The sequence below is a fragment of the Stegostoma tigrinum genome, chromosome 6 (genome assembly GCF_030684315.1).
Source record: "Stegostoma tigrinum isolate sSteTig4 chromosome 6, sSteTig4.hap1, whole genome shotgun sequence".
Lineage (NCBI taxonomy): Eukaryota > Metazoa > Chordata > Chondrichthyes > Orectolobiformes > Stegostomatidae > Stegostoma > Stegostoma tigrinum.
The window spans coordinates 47429840-47451747 of NC_081359.1; the positions used below are offsets into that span (position 1 = coordinate 47429840).

General features: G+C 41.1%; 1 protein-coding gene across 2 annotated transcripts in view; it reads left to right on the forward strand.

The window, feature by feature from the left end:
* Nucleotides 1-21908, forward strand: part of mre11a (MRE11 homolog A, double strand break repair nuclease) — a 100382-nt gene that overhangs the window by 392 nt on the left and 78082 nt on the right. The window contains exons 2-5 of one of the 2 annotated variants that reach the window (XM_048533545.2): nucleotides 30-128; nucleotides 1078-1210; nucleotides 3059-3219; nucleotides 8402-8489. In XM_048533545.2, the coding sequence (XP_048389502.1) occupies nucleotides 109-128; nucleotides 1078-1210; nucleotides 3059-3219; nucleotides 8402-8489 (402 nt within the window). In that variant the 5' untranslated portion in view covers nucleotides 30-108. Of the gene's footprint in view, nucleotides 1-29; nucleotides 129-1077; nucleotides 1211-3058; nucleotides 3220-8401; nucleotides 8490-21908 lie in introns of those variants that run through there. The other variant, XM_048533547.1, reaches the window with a different exon arrangement.

The window sequence follows — 21908 nt, forward strand, 5'->3', positions numbered from 1 at the left end:
TTACCTTAATTCTGCTTTTCCGCTTTCAGAAATCTACCCCTTTGCCAGATCTCTGTGAAAACGTTTTAAATCGAGCACTGTTTGTTTACTTTAAAGGAGTCGAGCAGAATGAGTGCTGAGCGTAATCTGTAAGTTATGGAGCGAAGTTTGCAGCTCAGTCTATATTTCAAAATCTGGTTTTGTTCGTTAGAGATTTTGGAAAGTCACTAGTTGAAAGAGATTAAAGGGGTTTTGCAGGGCTTGATGGCTCCTTGAGCATCTCTGGGGGAAACCATCCGCATCCTTGCATCTCTCCAGTTCTGGCAATCGTTTCCGCCCATTGAAGAAGTAGGTTGCTGTTATGCGTGAATGTTTGTTTTCTATGCAGAGACTCTATTTAAGACGAATTAGATTGAGACATCACAACCTCGAATTTGGCATTGCCTGGATCGGCTCAGTTGCATGCCTGAATTCTGTGTTTGGTCTGATATGATGGACTTATTGACGTTAAGTTTTAAAGTTGTTCAGTTACTTTAGTGATCTTGTTAAATTGTAAGTTATTGATCAGAAGTTATTTTAGATTACCTACAGTGTGGAAACAGGCCCTTCGGCCCAACAAGTCCACACTGCCCCTTGAACCCCACCCAGACCCAACCCCCTATAACCCACACACCCCTGAACACTACAGGCAATTTGGCATGGCCAATTCACCTAGCCTGCACATCTTTGGACTGTGGGAGGAAACTGGAGCATCCGGAGGAAACCCACGCAGACACGGGGAGAATGTGCAAACTCCACACACACAGTTGCCCAAGGCTGGAATTGAACCCAGGTCCCTGGCGCTGTGAGGCTGCAGTGCTAACCACTGAGCCACTGTGCTGGTATGGGGCTGGGAAGTGTTAAGATTTGGTAAAGTAATTGTCCACCCTTCTCAAATATGGGAGGGAATGAAAAGTAATTGTGGACTTGAACTAATCTTAGATTTACATATTACAAACCTAATTGTTCAACATAACTAAGTCATTATATTAAGAAAAACTGTCATTTGATCCCATGGATTTCTCTACTGTGAATTAATTTAATGTTTTGTAATTGCAGAGATGATGAGGATACTTTTAAGATTTTGATTGCAACTGACCTTCACTTGGGCTATTTGGAAAAAGATGCCATTAGGGGAAATGATACCCTTGTTACTTTTGATGAGATTTTAAGATGTGCACAGGAAAATGAAGTAAGTTTCCACTTACTGTGTGAATGTGGCATAATAATACCAGATATCATTTCAAGCAATTTTTGCTACATCTCAGTCTGAATTCCTAACCTGTTTGAAGTCTATAGTTTATTTGAAATTCAAGTATATTAGTGCTGTTAGTACTATGATAATTTTAAATGAGCTGAAAGAACATTTTAATTAAGAGAATTAAAAAATGGCAAGTTACACTCATGTAGCGGAGATATGAGGGACTGGAAACAGAGTTATGGATAGAGAGATTGAGAGGTATAAGTATGGAAGTCAAACCCCCAGGCTGCTTGAGGCTACAAAAATGGAGCATGTTGAAGAAGTGAAGCAAATGAGGCATTTGGTTGCTTAAAGCCAGTGTTGATTATTGAAGCTGAGATGCTGCCAGGAATGGGTATAGAATGAGTAGGTTTGAGATGATAGAGTTTTATATGAATTAAATTTATGAATGGCCAGCAGGGAATAATAGACCTTCAGTGTGGCAGAAATGCATTTGACTACTTTGAGTTTTACACTTGCTGTTTCTGTTATAAATGGTAGGAGAAATTTCTTCCCCCAGAGAATGGTGAGCCTGTGGAATCCTCAGCCACAGAAAATGCATAAGGCTAAAACAATGAATATTTTAAAGGAATTAGATTTAGCTCTTGGGGTTGATAAGGATCAAAGGATATGGCAAAAGAAGGAACAAGGTACTGAGTAGAATGATCAACCATGATTCTATTGAATGGTGAAGCAAGCTGAAAAGGTCAAATAAATCAATTTAACACATTAAGAAACAGTATGTCATAGAATTGAAAGTAAATCAAAATCTGCATAGTATATTCTTTGAATATAAATTTTATACAGCCAGTTGATCTTTGACCAAGTATATGGTCAATCCACCTTTAATCACGCTTCGGTTTGTAGTGTATTTTGACGTTTTGTTCTGTTTTAAAGATGCTAAATAGGTATAATTTGTTAAATTTTGCTGACTTTGACCACTGGCCCATTAATGAAAATATTGTTTTTTTTATTGGCATACTTGGCTTGTCTGTCTTGCTACATTTAAAATAGATCTCCCAGAGTTGTGAATTTGTTTATAAAATTCAATAGTTTTTGGGTTATTCACATGACCTTCTGTCGACCATACAGGTGCTGATTGTGAATTCTGTCATATTTACTTTAGATTTACTCCGAATATTGTGTGTAATATTTTTGTTCACATGACCTTCATGCTTAATTTCTTGAACGTAACAAAATGGGGCAGGCAGGAGATCATGGTTGGAAAAATTGTAATTCAAAGTTAACAAAGTGTGAAGCTGGATGAACACAGCAGGCCAAGCAGCATCTCAGGAGCACAAAAGCTGATGTTTCTGGCCGAGACCCTTCATCAGATGAACGTCAGCTTTTGTGCTCCTGAGATGCTGCTTGGCCTTCTGTGTTCATCCGGCTTCACACTTTGTTATCTTGGATTCTCCAGCATCTGCAGTTCGCATTATCTGTGTAATTCAAAGCTGTTTTGTTTTCTTCACTGCCTGAAAAAAATAATTGGCTTGACTTTACTAGAGCTGCTTTGAAATTAGCTGCTCAAAACCAAGGATATAGCTTGGTCCAGAGAGCTGTTTTTCTGAGAAGCCATAGAAGTTCTGCTGAGCAGTTGAATTGAGAATTTTCATGATCATATTACTGCTGAGTGCATTTGCGCATACTGCTTCAGTTGCAATATGCCATTTAATTAATCTGATATTTAGTGTGGGTTATAGTTATTACAGCGAAACTGAAACTTTCTATTTATTTTACTTTGTATCTGCCAGAATTTAGACAGAAATGTATTTTGTTCTATTTCTGTCCAACTCGTAGGTAGATTTTATACTCTTGGGTGGTGATCTCTTTCATGACAACAAACCCTCTCGTAAGACATTGCATATCTGTATGGAGCTGTTGAGAAAATATTGCATGGGTGGTAATCCAATACACTTCGAAATTTTAAGTGACCAGTCGGTTAATTTTGCTTTTAGCAAGTAAGTACTTCTTGATTTGTGTGTTTTAAGGTTATGGATAATCGAGTTTAGTTTTGCTGGTGTCTGATATAACTAAATTACCATTAATGAAAGGAATTATAAGTATTGAGAATCTTATGGCAGTTAAATAAACTTTGAAATCTAAGTGTTCTCATCATCTGTTAAGGCTTTTAACTTTTGAATTATGATTTTGTCACAGAATAGTTTTAAGTACAAACTATCGTGGGTTGTTTTGGTAAAATAATCCAGTGTAGGATCTGGGAATGATTGAAACCTCCTGGGATGGTGCCCGCTGATTGTATTTTTGCTCATGTACCAAAATCCGACAACAATTAAATTGTTGGCTTGAACAGGTATATTAAGCCAAAGTGCTTATTTTTGCTGAGTGGCATGACAATGTCCTTTTAGGGTACTCTTAGTTTCATCATAGAATCCCTACAGTGTGGAAACAGGCCATTTGGCCCATCAAGTCCACACCGCCCCTCCTAAAAGCATCCCACCCTATGCTCCTACCCTGGCATTTCCCCTTGTCTAATCCACATAACCTAAACATCCCTGGACATATCAAGCAATTTAGCATGGCCAATCCACCGGACCCGCGCATCTTTGCACTGTGAGAGGAAACCGGAGCACCCGGAGGAAACCCACGCAAACACACGAGAGAATGTGCAAACTCCACACAGTCACAGGGTGGGATTGAACCTGGGTTCCTGGCGCTGTGAGGCAGCAGTGCTAATCACTGAATTATCGTGCTGTTAGAGCTGAGTTTGCTGAATTGGTTGAACAGGTGGGTTGAAAGTTTGCATTTCTAAATATTTAATCTTCCATTTTGGTGTCTATTTGGTTTTGTTCAATTTTGCTACATGTTTGCTCAACTTTGTGTCCCATGATTCGCCAGTGCTTCATGGGCAGCAAACTATTTCACATTATTACAAGGGGGCCATGAAAGTTTCCTCTCTTAGTTTAAGAAGTAGCTTCTTAATGGTTTATACACCTAGCTAAAACAAAATATGTTCGTGAGACAATTAACTTCTTTTAGTCTGCCTCTTATTTTTCTGTAATTAAATCTGTAGCTGGAATTTAACTTTCTTTCGAGGGCTTAACTCTTGATTTCTGGTCAGGATCACTTCATCTGCCCTGTATAATTAGTGTGAATGAAATCAGCATCTTCGTTGCATTGGGGATGTCATTTTCCTTTCCACACTGATGAAGCACTCTGTTGATGCTGCATGCTTTTGGCAGCATTGATGGTATGCTGCGTTGTACTATACAGTATAGTTGACTGAGATAACCAGGTGTAGAGCTGGATGAAGCTTCTGAAAAAGGGTCTAGGCCAGAAATGTCAGCCTTCCTGCTCCTCTGATGCTGCTTGGTCTGCTGTGTTCATCCAGCTCTACATCCTGTTATCACAGATACCTTAGCATCTGCAGTTCTTACTATCTCTGAAAGTATAGTTGACTCGCAGGTGCCATTTGAAATGGCCTGGCAAGCCACTCAATTGTACTAAAACTGCTGAAAAAAACTTTAAAAGTAAGAAAACTGAATGGAGCATCTGGTAGCATCCTAAACACAGGAAGTGATAAATACATGCTTTTCGCAACTGATCCTATAAAGTCATCCTTCCTCACATCTTGCGATTCATTGCAAAATTGGGACAAATGTCTTGCAGGCCAGCCTAGCAACAGGCTAACGTAGTCCTAATGACTTAATCATATCTTTCGGCTAATGTCCCAGACATCTCTGTCACCATCTGACAGTGAGATGGTGTCTCACTGGCCTGTATCACCAGCAAGATAGATGCAACAGAGGCACAGTGATCTTCAGGACAGAGTGACCCTGCGGTTCTCAAATTGATTCTGGATCCATTGAGTTTCACGGCATCAGATCAAAAATGAACAGTGAAACTTCCTAGTGATTGACTCTTGCTTCATTTAGATTAGATTAGATTCCCTACAGTGTGGAAACAGGCCCTTCGGCCCAACAAGCCCACACCGCCCCTTGAAACATCCCATCCAAACCCATTCCCCATAACCCACACACTCCTGAACACTACGGACAATTTAGCATGGCCAATCCACCTAGCCTGCACATCTTTGGTCAGTGGAAGGAAACCGGATCACCCGGAGGAAACCCACGCAGACACGGGGAGAATGTGCAAACTCCACACAGACAGTTACCCGAGGCTGGAATCAAACCCAGGTCGCTGGTGCTGTGAGGCTGCAGTGCTAACCACTGAGCCACCGTGCCACCCCAGTGCCTTAGTACTCCATCTTGAGCATGAATTGGAAGAAGCAGAGCAAGGCATAGGATGTATTTCCGATGGCAGGCTTTAACCAAGAGGAGATATTGTTGCTAGACTGTTAATCCAGAGACCCAGGTAAAGTTTTAGGGAATGCATTTGAAGGCAGCCATGGAAGATGGTGGAATTTGAATTCAATTTAAAAAAATGGAATTCATTTAATCTTAATGGTGCCATGAAATCATTGTCGATTGTCAGGAAAAACCCATCTGGATCACTAATGTCCTTAAGAGAAGGAAACTGTCATTCTTACCTAATCTGGTGTACAGGTGACTCCAGAACAACAGGAATATAGTTGACTGTTAAGAGTTAGGGATACTGTAGATGTAGCCAGCGACACCCACATCCTGTAAATGAATGGATGCCACCTCCAAGATTAGCTCAGATGTATCATTGCTAACCAAGTTGGCTGTGTTCTGAAGGGCATATGTTAAATTAAGCTAAATTGGTTTCATTGGATTGTGAGATAATAAAGTGTGAAGCTGGATGAACACAGCACGCCAAGCAGCATCTCAGGAGCACAAAAGCTGACATTTCGGGCCTAGACCCTTCATCAGAGAGGATTCTCCAGCATCTGCAGTTCCCATTTATCACTGACTAATTAAGTGTCAGTGTTCTAAATATTGGCGTGTGCCACATCTAGGTCTGCAACAACTTCAATTCTACAACTGGGATGTTGTCAGGATGCTTGCAGTACTCAGTGCCTCAGAAAAAAATTTAAAGGTGCCTTTGATGGGACTATTACGTAGCACAGCAATAATCTCACCAGTTGCTGGAAAAGCTTAGCAAGTCTGGCAGCATCTATGAAGAAAAAAACCAGAGTTAATGTTTTGGGTCTGGTCACCCTTCCTCTGAGGGAATGTTAACTCTGATTTTTTTTTTCACAGATGCTGCCTGACCTGACCTTTTCCAGTAACTTCTGTTTTTGTTCCTGATTTTCAGCGTCGAAGTTCTGTTGGTTTTTATAACCTCACCAGTGTTCAGTTTGGGTTCTGCCAGGACTACTCAACTCTTGGCCTCATTATAAACTTATTCCAAGCATGGATGAGTGTGTTGAATTCCAGAGGTGAGATAAGAGTGACTGTCCTTGACGTCACAGTCGTAGGTGTTTTAAGTGTGGTATCAAGGAGCCCCAGCAAAACTGAAGACAATGAGAATTTGGTTGGCAGGGGTATAGAAATTCATCACTGGTTGGGATCACAGCTAAGACAAAGATGATTCTGCTTGTTGGTGGTCTGTCCAGCTCTTGTATATATCTATAAGAGTTCTTCAGGGGAGTGTCCTAGGCCCTGCCATTTTTAACTACTTCATCAAGGACTCTCCCTTCATCATACATTCATAAGTGGCGATGCGCATCCATGATTGTACAGTACTGAGCTAGTTCAAACACAAATGCAGCAAGAACGAGACAATATATTCACGCTTGAGCTGATAATTGGCAAGTATCATTCAAGCCATACAAGTCCCACGCAAGTACCATTTCTATCAAGAGAGCCTCTGACCATCACTTTGTAACATTCAATGGCAATACCATTGCAGAATCCCCCACTATTGACATCCTGGCCTTACCAAGGATCAGACAGGTAACTGCACCATTATAAATACTGTGGCTACACGATGCTGGGTAACAGCGAGAAACTTGTCTCCTGAGTTTCCATAGTTGTCCACCACATACAAGGCAGAAGTTAAGAGTGTGATGGGACGCTTTCCACTTGCCTGGATAAGTGCATTTCTAACAACATTCCAGAGTCACAGCACAGTCCAGGACAAAGAAACCAGCATGATTTTGTACTCTACCCACCAACTTGAACATATACTTTCTCTACAACCAGCGTGCCAACAAGCGTGTATTATTTATAAGTCGTACTCCAGCAACCTGCCAAGGCTCCACTCAATAAGCATATTGAAACCCAGGATTCATTTCAGGATAATAATCTACAGAAACAGAGGTTGTAGGAACTGCAGATGCTGGAGAATTTGAGATAACAAGGTGGCGAGCTGGATAAACACAGCAGACCAAGCAGCATCAGAGGAGCAGTAAAGCTGACGTTTTGGGACCCATCCTCAGAATGGTCTACAGAAACACTATTCACTATTAAACAGTTGACTTAATTCCCTTCCAATACTCCTTGATAAGGTGGAATACTAATAGTATCATTTTGAAAATGAGTCTTGATGAGTGCAGTGAATTTGACCTCATGGGCATCACAGTTGAATGTGATTCTATCCTCGCTCAACTTGAACCTCATTAACTAACCCAGGAAATTGAGGTCAACTGCATTGTTCCAAATATCACACTAGCTGAGATTAACTAATTTAGCACAGATGGGAAATTGAAGCTGGGGCTCTTCGCAAAAATTAAATGCCAACTGTATAAAGTAAAACATAGTACAGCACGGCCAATATTTCTTGCTTAATCTTAGCTGGTCTTGTGAGGAGCTGTTGCCTTGAACTTCTGTCAAAGGTACAGGTAGGTACAACCGCGGTGCTCCTAAAGAGTTCCGGGACTTTGCATGACAGTGAAGGAACAGGGACATGTGTATTGCTGAAAAAAGATACATTTTATTGAAGCTTTTTATTTTACATTTGTCAGGACCATTGACTAACATCAGAAACACCATTTATACTGCAGAGACTGTGGATTGGTTGGCAAGTGGACTCTGATAGAGGTGTTGTCAAGAAAATGCGCCAGTTAATAATTATTGACAGTTAGCCCCCAGGCTGTGATAGCAGATATATGGTTCCAACCAAAGTTGATGTGTGACTTGAAGGGCAGCTGCTGTAGTGCCTATATTGTTCTTGTCCTTCAAGAGGCCAAAATTGGTGTTTTGGTTTTTTTTAAACAAAAACTAAAACTTTGCTGTCTTAATTTCTTCATTACAGATTTCCATGGGTAAATTATTATGATGGAAATTTAAACATCTCTATTCCGGTTTTCAGCATTCATGGTAACCACGATGATCCTACAGGGGTAAGATTCATTTATTTTCCAAATTGAAGTTACAGAATCATAATGTTATAAGGAGGCCATTTGGTCTTTCTGATCTGTGCGGGCTGTTGTAGACCAAAGTTTAGTGCTTGACTGAAAGACACAGTTTAACTAATGCGTAAAAGTTTGTGTACAAGTTGATGCCTTTTACCGAAAACTTGTGGAATTTGACAAGGGACATCCCGTGAAAGGGAAGAAGAACTAGTCTGCTTCATTATTTGAATTATAATGAGGAAAGATTTCATGAAATCTCAGCATAATGACAGTACAGTGGAGGCCATTTGGCCTGCTAAATCCATACAGGCTCTCTGCAAGAGCAAAAGAACTAGTTCCACTTCCTTGACTTCCTTCATAATCCTTGAAATTTGATTTCTCTCTGCTACTTTATGAAATTGCATGTGGCAACGCCACGTTTGCTCAGTAGAATTTGCTTTTAGATTGAGGAAAAGTAATGCCTAGAGCAACAGTTTTAACCAACCTTGCAAAGACTTAAGTGATTCACAAAGGTAAGGGAATGGTAGCATTCCTGGGACCCCAAAAACCATACTAGAGAGACATGGGCCAGGTGAAGGCTCGGACAGTCAGCACCTCCTGAGGATCTGGCGAACTGAGGGACCAGAAGCAGGTAGACGGAACTGTGATTGACTTGTGAGCAAGGTTAGAAGGAGCAGCAGGAGTACAGAGTTCTCAGAAACAGGCAACCCAGCAGTGGAGCTGCTTCTACAAAATCAAAGTGTAATGCCATAAAAGAGCAGCTGGGAGATTGGTGGTTATTTCTATCTTGTTCCTTCTGATTGAATTTAAAACCATAAGTATAGTTGATAGACTCTACAAAGATCATTAATATTTTAGAACTTCAAAACTGAATTTCTTCATTTGAGAGTTAAATTCTTCTGGTTACTTGTTTGATACTAACATGAATAAGATTTTTCTGGCCTTTCCAGAAACTGTTGTAACATTTAAGCAGTACCTGTATTTAGGTATTCGCTTGTGTTGCCATTGCTTCCAGGCCTGTAGGCCAACAGCTGGAAAATGGGATTAGTGTAAAGTGATGCAGACATGACAGATCAAATGGCTTCCTGTGCTATAAACATCTATGAGTCTGTGATAAGGTAATAGCATGCTGGTAAGTTATTGAATTTTCCAATCCCAAGCTACAAAATTGTAAGAGAGATGTAGTGTAGGAATTGACTTAAGAGCTGTACCTAGAAGAAGGCCGTATCCCATGTTGGTGCCAGAGGCTGAGGATCAGCTTCACAAACCTGTTGGAGTAGTAGGCTGTACTGTCTAGTCACGTGGTTGCTAACCTGTTGATCCTGGCTGAGGATGACCTAATTAGGCTATTAGAATTTGAATTGTATATGGTCATCATAATGACTTTTACGTGTCTTGCTTATTTCAGGGTTCAGCCATAAGTGTTCTTCAAATTTTGCAATCAGCTGCCCAGAACAGTCAAATATCATCTATCAAAGAGCATTCTAGGATATCAAGTTCAAAACATGCAATTAAGCTGTGAGGCACAGAGGCTTTGTGACCAAGGTGTTATCAATTGCACCCATGTTGCAATCCATGTGACTACAAGCCAGCCAGGTGTATTGTTAATCATAAGGGCTTTGACTTTCCAGGGTGCAACTTGTACATAATCACCACGAGGCAATTCTGCAAGCATGTGCATGAAGTTTCCGAAAAGTTGACTTAATCACCCAGTCTCCACTGCCTGGACTTTCCCTTGTTTTATCCTTCGGGTGCTCCTTACACTAAGGAATCACCTAGTATGAAGAACGTGAATGTATCACTGCGGCATGTGAGAGGTTATGTAGATACTATCTACTAACTACCTGCAGCACAATCCAGTAATTATTTCATTCACAAAATGTGGTTCAGGTGAATTGCTGGACCAGCATTTATTGCCCATCCCTAGTTGCCCTTGTGAATATGCTGGTGGGATGCCTTCTTGAACTACTGTAACCTGTTTCGTGTAGGTAGATCCACAATGCTATTATGGATTCTGTTCTAACATCTTGACCCAGTGACGCTGCAGAAATGATGACGTATTTCCGAGTCAGAATGTTGAGTGGCTTGGAGCGGAACACATATTTGCCAACCTTCTGTTTTTAGTTGGTAGTGGTCGTGGGTTTGCAGTGAATTTCTGCAGTGCAACTTATAGATTGTATACATTTCTGCTGCTGAGCATCAGTCATGACTCCATGATGGAGATACTGAATGTTTGTTACATAGTGTGAACCAAGCAGCTAGCTTTGTCTTGGGTGTGTCAAGCTTCTTGAATGTTGTTGGAGGTGCACTTATCCCGGTACGGGGCAATATTCTATCATACTCCCTGATGTTTTGTACATGGTGGACAGGCTTTGGAGAGTAAGGAGGTAAGTTACTTGCTGCATGATTCCTAGCCTCTGACCTGCTCTTGTACCTACAGTACTTAACTCCTCTTGAAAGTCATACTGCAGAATCACTGCTTGGCCAATTGTAATTCTTTGTAAGGAGAAAGGCACGAGTATTGTTCCAATGGATGCAGGGTGGTAAGGCAAGAGATAATGCTTTACTATCTGTAGTTTGTAAATGAGAAGAAATTGAATTAAAGTTAAACTCACTTTAAGTACAAAGACGGTGTTATGGACCAGATCAGACCCCCTCAAAATATTTTAAGAATATAGCCTAGCATTTTCTTATTTTAAAGGCAAATATAACCTGTTGTGTTCTAGGTGAAATTTGATTGGTCAAACTACTTGACGTCAAGCAAACTACAATTTATTCAAACACTGCAGTTATACAACACAAGAAAGAAGAACTTAGAATAACACAAATCTATTGGAAAACTTAATAGAATAAAATATATAGTAACTATTACTCAGTAACTGTTCCCGTATGGAAACATCCCATAAACATACCCTTTGTGAAAAGGCAAATTCAGAAAAATAGATTTTGTCTCACATGGAATCTAGCAGCCGAGGAGGGGAACCCGCACGCTCATCTTTTGGCTGTAATGGAGACAGGGGGAAAGAGCTTCCAATTTCTTCAAGCCCACAAAGCCACTGCTTATAGCTAAACTTAAAAACTAAAGAAAACAAGAAATCCTGGCCTGTGGGAGCTGGCCACACCTATCCAGGCTGCTTCGCTTGTGCCAACTTTTTAAAAAGAAAACCAAGACCTCACAAGCTGTTTACTGTAGTGGTTTTGGTAGACTGCTTTGCGCCTTCGCCTTACATCCTCTCTCCCAAAAAATAGCCAAGACCTCTTAAAGCCATAGTATTGTCACACTTCCCACCCCTTAAGAAAACTATCAATATTCCAATATGGCTTCATTTTTAAACATCTTTAGTCTCATCAGTGTATGTATATATATTTCAATATATATACATTACATTGACTCTAAGCGTACAAACATTCTCTATCACAGTTGATTTCAGTCTGTTTATTGCCCCATCAAATGTGTCAGTTTTTCTTCATCAAAGTTGCGACAGCACATTGGCAATTATATTCTCTTGTCCTGCCATATATATAATTTTCAAATTGAATGCCAATTATAAGCCCCATCTCAACAATCTGGAATTCTTGTCCTTAAATTTCTCCAAAACTTTAATGGGTTATGATCACTATATACTATTGTCTCAGACACTAATAAATGTTGTGAAGCCAACACCAAGCTCGAGGTTTCCTTTTTCAATCATGGAATATTTCCATTGATGATTATTCAATTTTCTGAAAAAATACTCAGTAGGTCTTTGTATCTTCTCATCATCTTTTATAAAAGTACAGCACTGACTCCCATATCAGTCACATCAGTAGTCACCTTGGATGGCTTTGTTTAATTAGATGTGGCTAACACTGGGGCAGTGGCTAACAGAGCTTTCGAGCTGTCAAATGCCTTCTGACAGCCCTCCGTCCACTGAAATTTTCTGAAGTTCTGAATAAGTCAGTCATTGGAGCAACCATGCTGCTAAGATTTGGTGTGAAGTTCAACTAGAAACCACTCCATCGTAAGAATTGTAGTACCACCCGCTTTGGTGATGGTATGGGAAACTCAACAGTAACCTTTGTTTTCGCATCCTTTGGGGACCATCTGTCCATACCCAATGACATGGCTCTAAAAGTTGACTTGGGCATTCAAGGCTTTTGAGAAGATTTGTAGCTCGGGTTGTTTATGCAGTTGTTGATTTTCTCACCAGCTGGTAAGTTTGTTTACAGACATTTTGTCACCACCCTAGGTAATATCATCAGTCCGGCTTGTTATTATGTGTCTTGGTTTGTTGGGGTGGGTGACATCACTTCCAGATTTGTTTCTTAATGGTTGGTATATGGGGTCCTGCTCTACATGTTTGTTAATGGACTTCTGGTTGAGTGCCAGGCCTCCAGGGATTCTTGTGCGTGCCTTTGGTTGGCTTGTCCTGGGATGGCTACTTTGTTCATGTTGAACTGGTGTCCCTCTTTGTCCATGTGCAGTGAAATGAGTGATAGTTGGTCATGTCTCTTGGTAGCTAGTTGGTGATCATGAATCCTGATGGCTAGTTTTCTTCAGGTTTGCCCTATGTAATGTCTTTGAGAGTCTTTGCATGGTATCTTGTAAATAGCGTTGGTTCTGTTAGTTGTGGTTGTTGGATCATTTATTCTCACCAGTAGCTGTTGTAGTGTAACTGTTGGTTTGTAGGGTACCATGATTCCTAGGGGGTGGAATAGTCTGATGATATTACCTAAAATGGTGATGAAACGCCTCTAAACAAACTTATCAGCTTGGTGAGCAAGTCAACAACCACTTGACTTTGGCTTTTGTGAATTCACCTGTAGACAGATTTATCACCAAGCCTGCCTCTCAAAGTCAATCGAATGATTCCGATGGATGCTGCAAATATCCTTTCCACGTGTGACTAAGAATCACAGGTTTTCAATGTACAGTATACGATTGGTTCGTCTTTGAAATCTGGTTGGTGCAATTTTCATGCCAGATGGCATGATTTTAAATCTATATAGTCCATTTGGTGACATGAAAGCTGAAATTGCCTTCGCTGTTTCAGATAAAGGTACCTGCCAGTATCCTCTGAGTATGTCCAACTTGGAAATACAAGTTGCTTGTCCCACCTTCTTAATATTGGCTTCCAAATGTGGAGTAGGACATGAATCAATCTTTGTAACTGCATTGATTTTGCAATAGTCCATACATAATCATTGGTAACCATCTGGTTTAGTCATCATTATGATGGGTGGGCTCCAGTTACTGCAACTCACTTTTGATTATGTTGTTATTGAGCATGAGTTCAATCTCTGTTTGTACCAACTATAGAGGATGAAGCCTATAAGGATATTGCTTAATTACAGCAGCATTTCCTACATCTATATTATGTGTAATCAGTTTAGGACTTCCCAGCTTTTTCCCACATATCTTCCCATGTTATTATTGTAACACTTCAAGTCATTTTGCATTTTGTCTGGAAGATAACTCAATAAACAATCCCAATTTTTGAAACCTTTCTCATTGTCCAATTTAATTGGAGGAATGCCTAATTCAGAATCCTCTGATCTTGGTTCTTCAGTCATTGTTGTAACCAGTAATACATTCTCCTTTTGCTTTCCTTCCCGGTCAAAGTATCTTTTGAGCATATGCACATGATGCACTCTGCAGGTTTTCTTTCTCTCTAGCATTCTTATCAAATAAATTTACCTCACTCAGTCTCCTTTCGATTTGATCAAGTCGACTAAAAATTGCTTTTGAAGGCTGACCTACCACTGAAAGTAACACTGACACTTTATCCCCACCACCACCAACCTTGCAGATTTTCAGTGCCACCTTTCTAATGCTCCCTACAATCCCGGATGGTACACAGTGGATTTGAATGGTTTTATTCCTAGGGTGGCACGGTGGCTCAGTGGTTAGCACTGCAGCCTCACAGCGCTAGGGACCCGGGTTTGACTCTGGCTTCGGGCGACTGTCTGTGTGGAGCTTGTGCTTTCTCCCCGTGTCTGCGAGGGGTTTCCTCCGGGTGTTCCGGTTTCCTCCCGCAGTCCAAGGATGTGCAGTTTAGGTGGACTGGCCATGCTAAATTGCCTGTAGTGTTCAGGGGTATGTAGATTAGGCGAATTATAGGGGTATGGATCTGGGTGGGATGCTCCAAGGGGCAGTGTGGACTTGTTGGGCCAAAGGGTCTGTTTCCACACTGTAGGGAATCTAATATCCATAACTGCCGTGAATAATTTTGATGCAAAGTTTGACCCTCTATCTGATTGCATCTCTGTGGGTAATTCATATCTAGTGAAAGGTTTGAGTAACTCTTCTTAAATCCCTTTAGTTTGATATTGTGTAATGGTATGGCCTCTGGAAATTTAGTAGACACATTCAGTATTGTTGGGTGGTTTAAACTAATGTGGCAGGGGCATGGGAACCAGAGGAGTAGGGCAAGAAATGCAGAAATTGAAGGAGATGTAGAAACCAGAGAAAACATTACTAAGAACAGGCAGTGAAGTGCTATTTTAAAGAGCAGAGGAGATTGTCTGAAATATACGTGTTTCTTTGCAAATTTAATTGGCAAGGTAGATTAACTCAGAGCATTTATTAGTTCTTGGAACAATGACATTATTGCGATTACAGAGCCTTAACTAAAAGAGGGATAGGACTGGCAGCTGAATGTCTTAGAATTTAGATCTTTCTGGTGTGATAGAAAGGGTTGTAAAAGCAGTGGGGCAGTTGCATTATTGGTAAAGGAGTATTTCACAGCTATACTGAAGTAGGATACATAAGAGGGCTTCATGTAGTGAGATGGTATGATGAGAACTCAGGAATAGGAAAGGTGAAATCACAATTTTGGACGTATACCACAGACCCCCCAACAGCCAGTGGGAGTAGAGGAGAGAATGGACAGAGAGATTTATGAAAGATGTAAAAACATCAGGGTTTGGAGGAAAATGTAACTGGTCTAATCAATACGTTGCGGACAATTCAAAGATTGGAGGAGTTGTGGATATTGAGGATGACTGTTGGAGGATACAGCAGGATATAGATCAGTTGGAGTCATGGGCAGAAAAATGGCTGATGGAGTTTGATCTGGCCAAATGTGAGGTGATGCATTTTGGAAGGTTAAGTACAGTTGGAAATTGTACAGTGAATTGCAGAACCCTTAGTAGTATTCATATGCAGAGAGATTTGGGTGTACAGGTCACTGAAGGCAGCAGCACAGATAGATAAGAGATTAAAAAAGGCATATGGCATGCGCTTAATTGGAAGGGGCATTGAGTATAAGGATAGACAAGTTGTGATGCAGCTTCGTAGAACTTTAGTTGGGCCACCCTTGGAATATTGTGTACAGTTCTGATCACCACACTACCAGAAAGATGTGGATGCTTTGGAGACGGTACAGAAAAGGTTTACCAGGATGTTGCCTGGTATAGGAGTTTTTAGCCATGAAGAAAGGTTGGATAGACTGGGTTTGTTTTCACTAGAATGCAGGAGGTTTAGGTACAACCTTATAGAAGTTTATAAGATTGTGAATGGTGTGAATTGAGTGGAAAGTATGAGGCTTTTTCCCAGGGTGGAGGGGTGAATTACTAGGGGACACAGGTTTAAGGTGCAAGGCGAGAAGTTTAAAAGAGATGTGTGAGGCATGTTTTTCTCACAAAGGGTGGCGAGTGTCTGGAATGCTTCTCTAGAAGAGATGGTGAAGCAGACATAAAATCAGCATTCAGACAGCTCCTGGATGAATACACGAATAGGAAGTGCATAGAGTGGTACGGATCCTGTAAGTGAATATAGTTTTAGTAGGGAAGGGTATAATGTGTTGACGCAGGCTTGGAGGGCCGAAGGGCCTGTCCCTATGCTGTTTTGTTCTCTGTTCTCGCCATCAAAGATTGACATGCTCCTGTATCTCTTAAAATTTTAATTTCTTATCTGCTCTTCCTAGCATATACGACTAAATCTTACACTCACGAATAAATTCTTTAAGGAGATCTGGCACTTCGTCCTCAAACAATCCCTGATCAAGTTTTACATACCACTGCAGCTTTCTAGCTTCCACTGTGCTTTCCTTTACCACTTGAACAAAACTCATTGGCTTATCCTGTTTTCCCATGCCCGTCTTCCCAGTGCATTTTCTAAATTACCAACACTGTGGCTTCTTGTGGCCCACTTGGTTGGCAGTGAAAACACCTGAGCTTTTTTGCTTCTGTGTCCCACCACTGAGTTTCCTCCTTATCCTGTGGTAAACTATTTTCAATGAGACTTCCTTTTCCGTTAGCCCGTGAGGATTTCTCTTTTTCCCCAATTTCTACTACTCACAGAATGAAATTGATGTTGAACCAAATATTGATAATCATCAGCCATTTCCAGTGCTGATCTTGCCGTTTTAACTCTCTGCTCTTCCACAAGGCTACTTCAGGAAGTGATTTTTTATTTAATTCTTCCACAATAACTGGTCTCTAAGAGTATTATATCTTTGATCTATTTTCAATACCCTTATCCACATATCAAAATTATTTGACCAGGTTTCGCTCCATAGATTCTTGAAATGTTGTCTGTAGGCTTCTGTCACTATGTTGTATGCGCTCTAGATGATATTTTTTTAACTCATTAGACTCCCCAGATACCTTCTCCGACAGAACTACTTCATTAGTTCTGCTTACCAACTTTGCTTGAATCAAAAATACCCACATGGTCACCAGCCATTTCATTTGTTTAGCCACTTTCTCAAATGAAATGGAAAAGGTTTCCACACCCTTCTGGTTGAACTTCAGTAATGCTTGGACATATTTAAACAGATGCCCGCCAGGTCTTTCAGCCACTCAGCTTTCTGGAGGTAGAAGATGTCACTACAGGAGTTTATAGGAAGTGACCAAGGCAAAGCTATAGGAATTGACAGACAAGCTGGACCTGGGGTTGCCTTTGTCCACGTAGAAAGGGTAGATGGGTTTGCTCGTCATCACTATCCTCCTCACTAAGCCTACCATCTACCTTCACCAGAGCCCTTTTGAGTCAACTTTCCTCCTCAATTGTCAACTTCTGAAGATCAAACTCTCTCTGCTTTTCATCACTCCTTTTCTTGTGAAAGGGCCTTCCTTTCCTTTTCTTTTGCCTCTGCTTTTAGTTTTAATTCAAACTGTTTCATTTCCTTTTTCTTTTGCCTGTAATTCAAGCAGATTCATTTGCAATTGAATTTTAGCCTTTTTCAAAGATTCCGATAACATTTCCAGCAACTGTAACGTCGAGCTTTTGCTGCAGTTATATCTCCTGTTCACACAGACAAAAGCGACCCTTCTCAACCTTACCCTTCATCTGAGGCATGGTGACCCTCAGGTTAAACTCGCCACCAGCTGTTCTCTAATAGGAGAGCAACCCAATTGTCTGAGAGGACTATTTTAAGAAGGTAGTGTAGATCTAACATTTTCATATTTTAAAGATGAATGTAACATGCTGTTTTCCCGATGCACGGGGGTGACACGGTGGCTCAGTGGTTTGCGCTGCAGCCTCACAGCACCAGGGACCTGGGTTTGATCCCAGCCTCGGGTAACTGTCTGTGTGGAGTTTGCACGTTCTTCCCGTGTCTGCCTAGGTTTCCTCCGGGTGCTCCAGTTTCCTCCCACAGTCCAAAGATGTGCAGGCTCAGTGGATTGCTTGTGCTAAATTACCCGTAGTGTTCAAGGATGTATGGGTTATAGGGGGGTGAGTTTGGGTGAGATGCTCCAAGGGGCGGTGTGGACTTGTTGGGCCGAAGGGCCTGTTTCCACACTGTAGGGAATCTAATCTAATCTAATCTTATCAATTTTATTGGTCAAACTACTTGACATTAAGCAAAATACAAGTTATTTAAATACTATAGTTAAAATGCCATACAAGAAGGAAAAACCTAAGTTTAACAGGTACAGTAACTACTACTGTATCAGAGATAATGGGAACTGCAGATGCTGGAGAATCCAAGATAATAAAATGTGAAGCTGGATGAACACAGCAGGCCAAGCAGCATCTCAGGAGCACAAAAGCTGACGTTTCGGGCCTAGACCCTTCAACAGAGAGGGGGATGGGGAGAGGGTTCTGGACTACTACTACAGTAACTACTACTGTTCCAGTACAGTAATATCACGTAAACACATCCTTTTGCAAAAAGGCAAATTCAGAAAAACAGATTTTGTCTCACGTGCAATCTAGCAGTTAAGGAAGGGAACCCTTACCTTTCGGCAGTAATTGAGAGAGGAGAAAGAAGCTTCTACTTCGTCAAGCCATCTCAGTAACTGTTTAATTTTAAACATAAAAAATAAATAAAAACTAGAAATCCTGGTATGTGAGAGCTGGTTCTGTTGTTCTAACATTTTAAAAAAAAAACCTCAAGGCTCACAAGCTGTTTACTGTAGTAGTTTGGGTAAACAGCTTGCTGCTGATGCCTTACAATCTCTCTTCTTAAAAAAAAAACCAAATCAAAATAATCTGTTAAAGCCATAGCATTGTCACAATGCTGACAACTAATGCCAAAACAACCTTGAACGTAAACCCAGTTGTGATTGCTTCAGTGTTGGTGAGCATGGCCTTCTGCAAAAGGTTAAGCAACATGCATTCATGTTTGTTCCGACTGGTTAGGATGCTGCTGCCTGAAATTATGCTTTACCTTGGCTGCAGAAAGGACCAAATGTGTCATTCAATCTGATGCAACGTGCCTGAGTGATGTGTCTGTTGCAGTTGCAAAGCTGGCAGTGTGTAAAGGTATGGGATGTTGGTGTCAAATGTTAAAGGGTCAGGTGAAGCCACAGTTTGCACGTTAGTTATCAGTTGTAATTAATCAAAGGTGTTGTCAGGAGAGCGAGAGGGCTGTGGTGCACTAAGCTGTGCCTAAGACTAAGGGTTCATTTGTGGATTTGAGGATACACCATTTAGTGCGTTGACTTGTGTGACATCGCTGAACTCCTGTGGTACCCTGCTCAGTTCTTTTGGTTTTACTGTTGACATTTATTGTGATGTGTCCATTCATGTTGCATTTGCTGTGTTTACTTTGAAGGGCTACTTAATCTCTTGAGGATAGAGAACCAGTCTCCTATATCAAGACCTCTTCCGCTGTATCCAAAATCCTTGTTTGCTCTCTAGCACCGTCCTGTTCTTTGTGCTGTTCAGACATGTTCCTTAAGCTGCTTATATTAAATGCTACAACCTGAAATACACCTCTTCTTATGGAGGCGCAATATGACTTTAAAAGCTCAGTTGGCTGGTTTGCGATGGAGAGTGACAATAGACAATAGACAATAGGTGCTGGAGTAGGCCATTTGGCCCTTCGAGCCAGCACCACCATTCATAATGATCATGGCTGATCATCCACAATCAGTATCCAGTTCCTGCCTTATCCTCATAACCCTTGATTCCACTATCTTTAAGAACTCTATCTGTCTCTTTCTTGAAAGTATCCAGAGAGTTGGCCTCCACTGCCTTCTGGGGCTGTGCATTCCATATATCCACCACTCCTTTGGTGAAGAAGTTTTTCCTCAACTCTGTTCTAAATGGCCTACCCCTTATTTTTAAACTGTGTCCTCTGATTCTGGACTCACGCATCAGCGGAAACATACATCCTACCTCCAGAGTGTCCAATTCCTTAATAATCTTATACACCTCAATCAGATCCCCTCTCATCCTTCTAAACTCAAGCGTATACAAGCCCAGTTGCTCTAATCTTTCAACATATGGTAGTCCCGCCATTCCAGGAATTGACCTCATGAACCTACGCTGCACTCCCTCAATAGCAAGAATGTCCTTCCTCAAATTTGGAGACGAAAACTGCACACAATACTCCAGGTGCGGTCTCACCAGGGCCCTGTACAGCTGCAGAAGGACCTCTTTGCTCCTATACTCAATTCCTCTTGTTATGAAGGCCAGCATGCTATTAGCTTTCTTCACTGCCTGCTGTACCTGCATCTGACGCTAGCCGCATGGGTCATTTTCTGTATATGCTGAGGTGACCATGAAGGTTCACCTTCTCAATCTTACCCCTCCTCTGAGGCATGGTGATCCTCAAGTTAAACTTGCCACCAGCTGGTCTCTCTAACAAGACAACAGTCTGGGAGGTCTATAGCAACTTCACCTGTGATTTTAGCAGTGCAGACAAACTCCAGACAGTGCTCATCTTGCATGAACTGGTCCACTGCAGGTAGTCAATAGTGCATGTAGCTCTGAGCTGCAGGTTATGATTGTTAAAAATAGCAGACAATGACCATACAAAATACAAATTAGAGTCACAAGTAGGCCGTTCGGCTCCTCAAGCCTGCTTCTTGTTTTGGGTGATCTATTTGTTTCGACTTCCACATTTTCACCTACTCCTGACAACTCTTGATTCTGTTGCATTACAAATTCTGCTTAGACTTAAAAATGTTCAGTGAATTCTTCTCCCTTTTACATTCCATTTGCCTTCTCAATTACTGCTGTATCTCCATGCTGTTTTTTCTGTGACTTGTGCAGTAGAACAACTAGATTCAGCTGCAGCTTGGAATTCTGCAATTGTTCTCCACTTCGGTAATACTCTTCCTTATTTGTCATGACAAAGAGAACAATTTCATCTTTTCTCAAACTTAAGCTCCATTTGCCCGCTCGCTTATCTATTTATATTTGGCTGCAACTTCCTTCTATCCACGTCACAACATAATTTCTAACTTTGTGCCATTTGCAAATGTAGCTACCACGCCTTTGTTACCCTCAGCTAAATCTGTGAACATAGAATAATACACCACAGAAACGGGCCCTTCGCCCCACGATGTTGTGCAAAAAATGATACCAAATTAAACTAATCCCACCTGCCTGCCGTTGGTCCATATCTCTCAATTCCTTGCACATTCCTTGCAATCCCTTAAATGCCCCTGTCATATTTGCCTCTACCACTACCACCCTTGATGGCATATTTCAGACTTGTACCACTCTGTGGGGGGAAAAAAACCTTATCCCTCACATTTCCATAGATCTTTCCCCCTCTTACCTTAAATGCATGCCCCCTAGTAACTGGGTAAAATGATTCTGACCATCAGCCTTATCTATGCATCACATATTATAGACTTGTATCAAGTCTCCCCTCAGCCTCTGCATTTTTCTAGCCTCTCCTTATAGCTCATACCCTCTAATCCAGGCAGCATTCTGGTAAACCTCTTTTGCAACCTCTCCAAAGTCTCCACATTGATTCTGTAATATGGCGACCAAAATTGAATGCAATATCTGAAGTGAGGCCGAACTAAATTCTGATAAAGCTGCAACATGACATTTTACTCTTGTACTCAGTTCCTCGACCAGTAAAGACAAGCATGCCATACACCTTTACCAACCTATCTACACTACTGCCGTTATCAAAGGAATAGGCACTGGTTCCACATATCTGCTTTTAAGCCTTTTCTAATTTTTTTCCATTTTTGTAATAATTGGTTACATCTTGAATGTTTGCCACCTGGAAT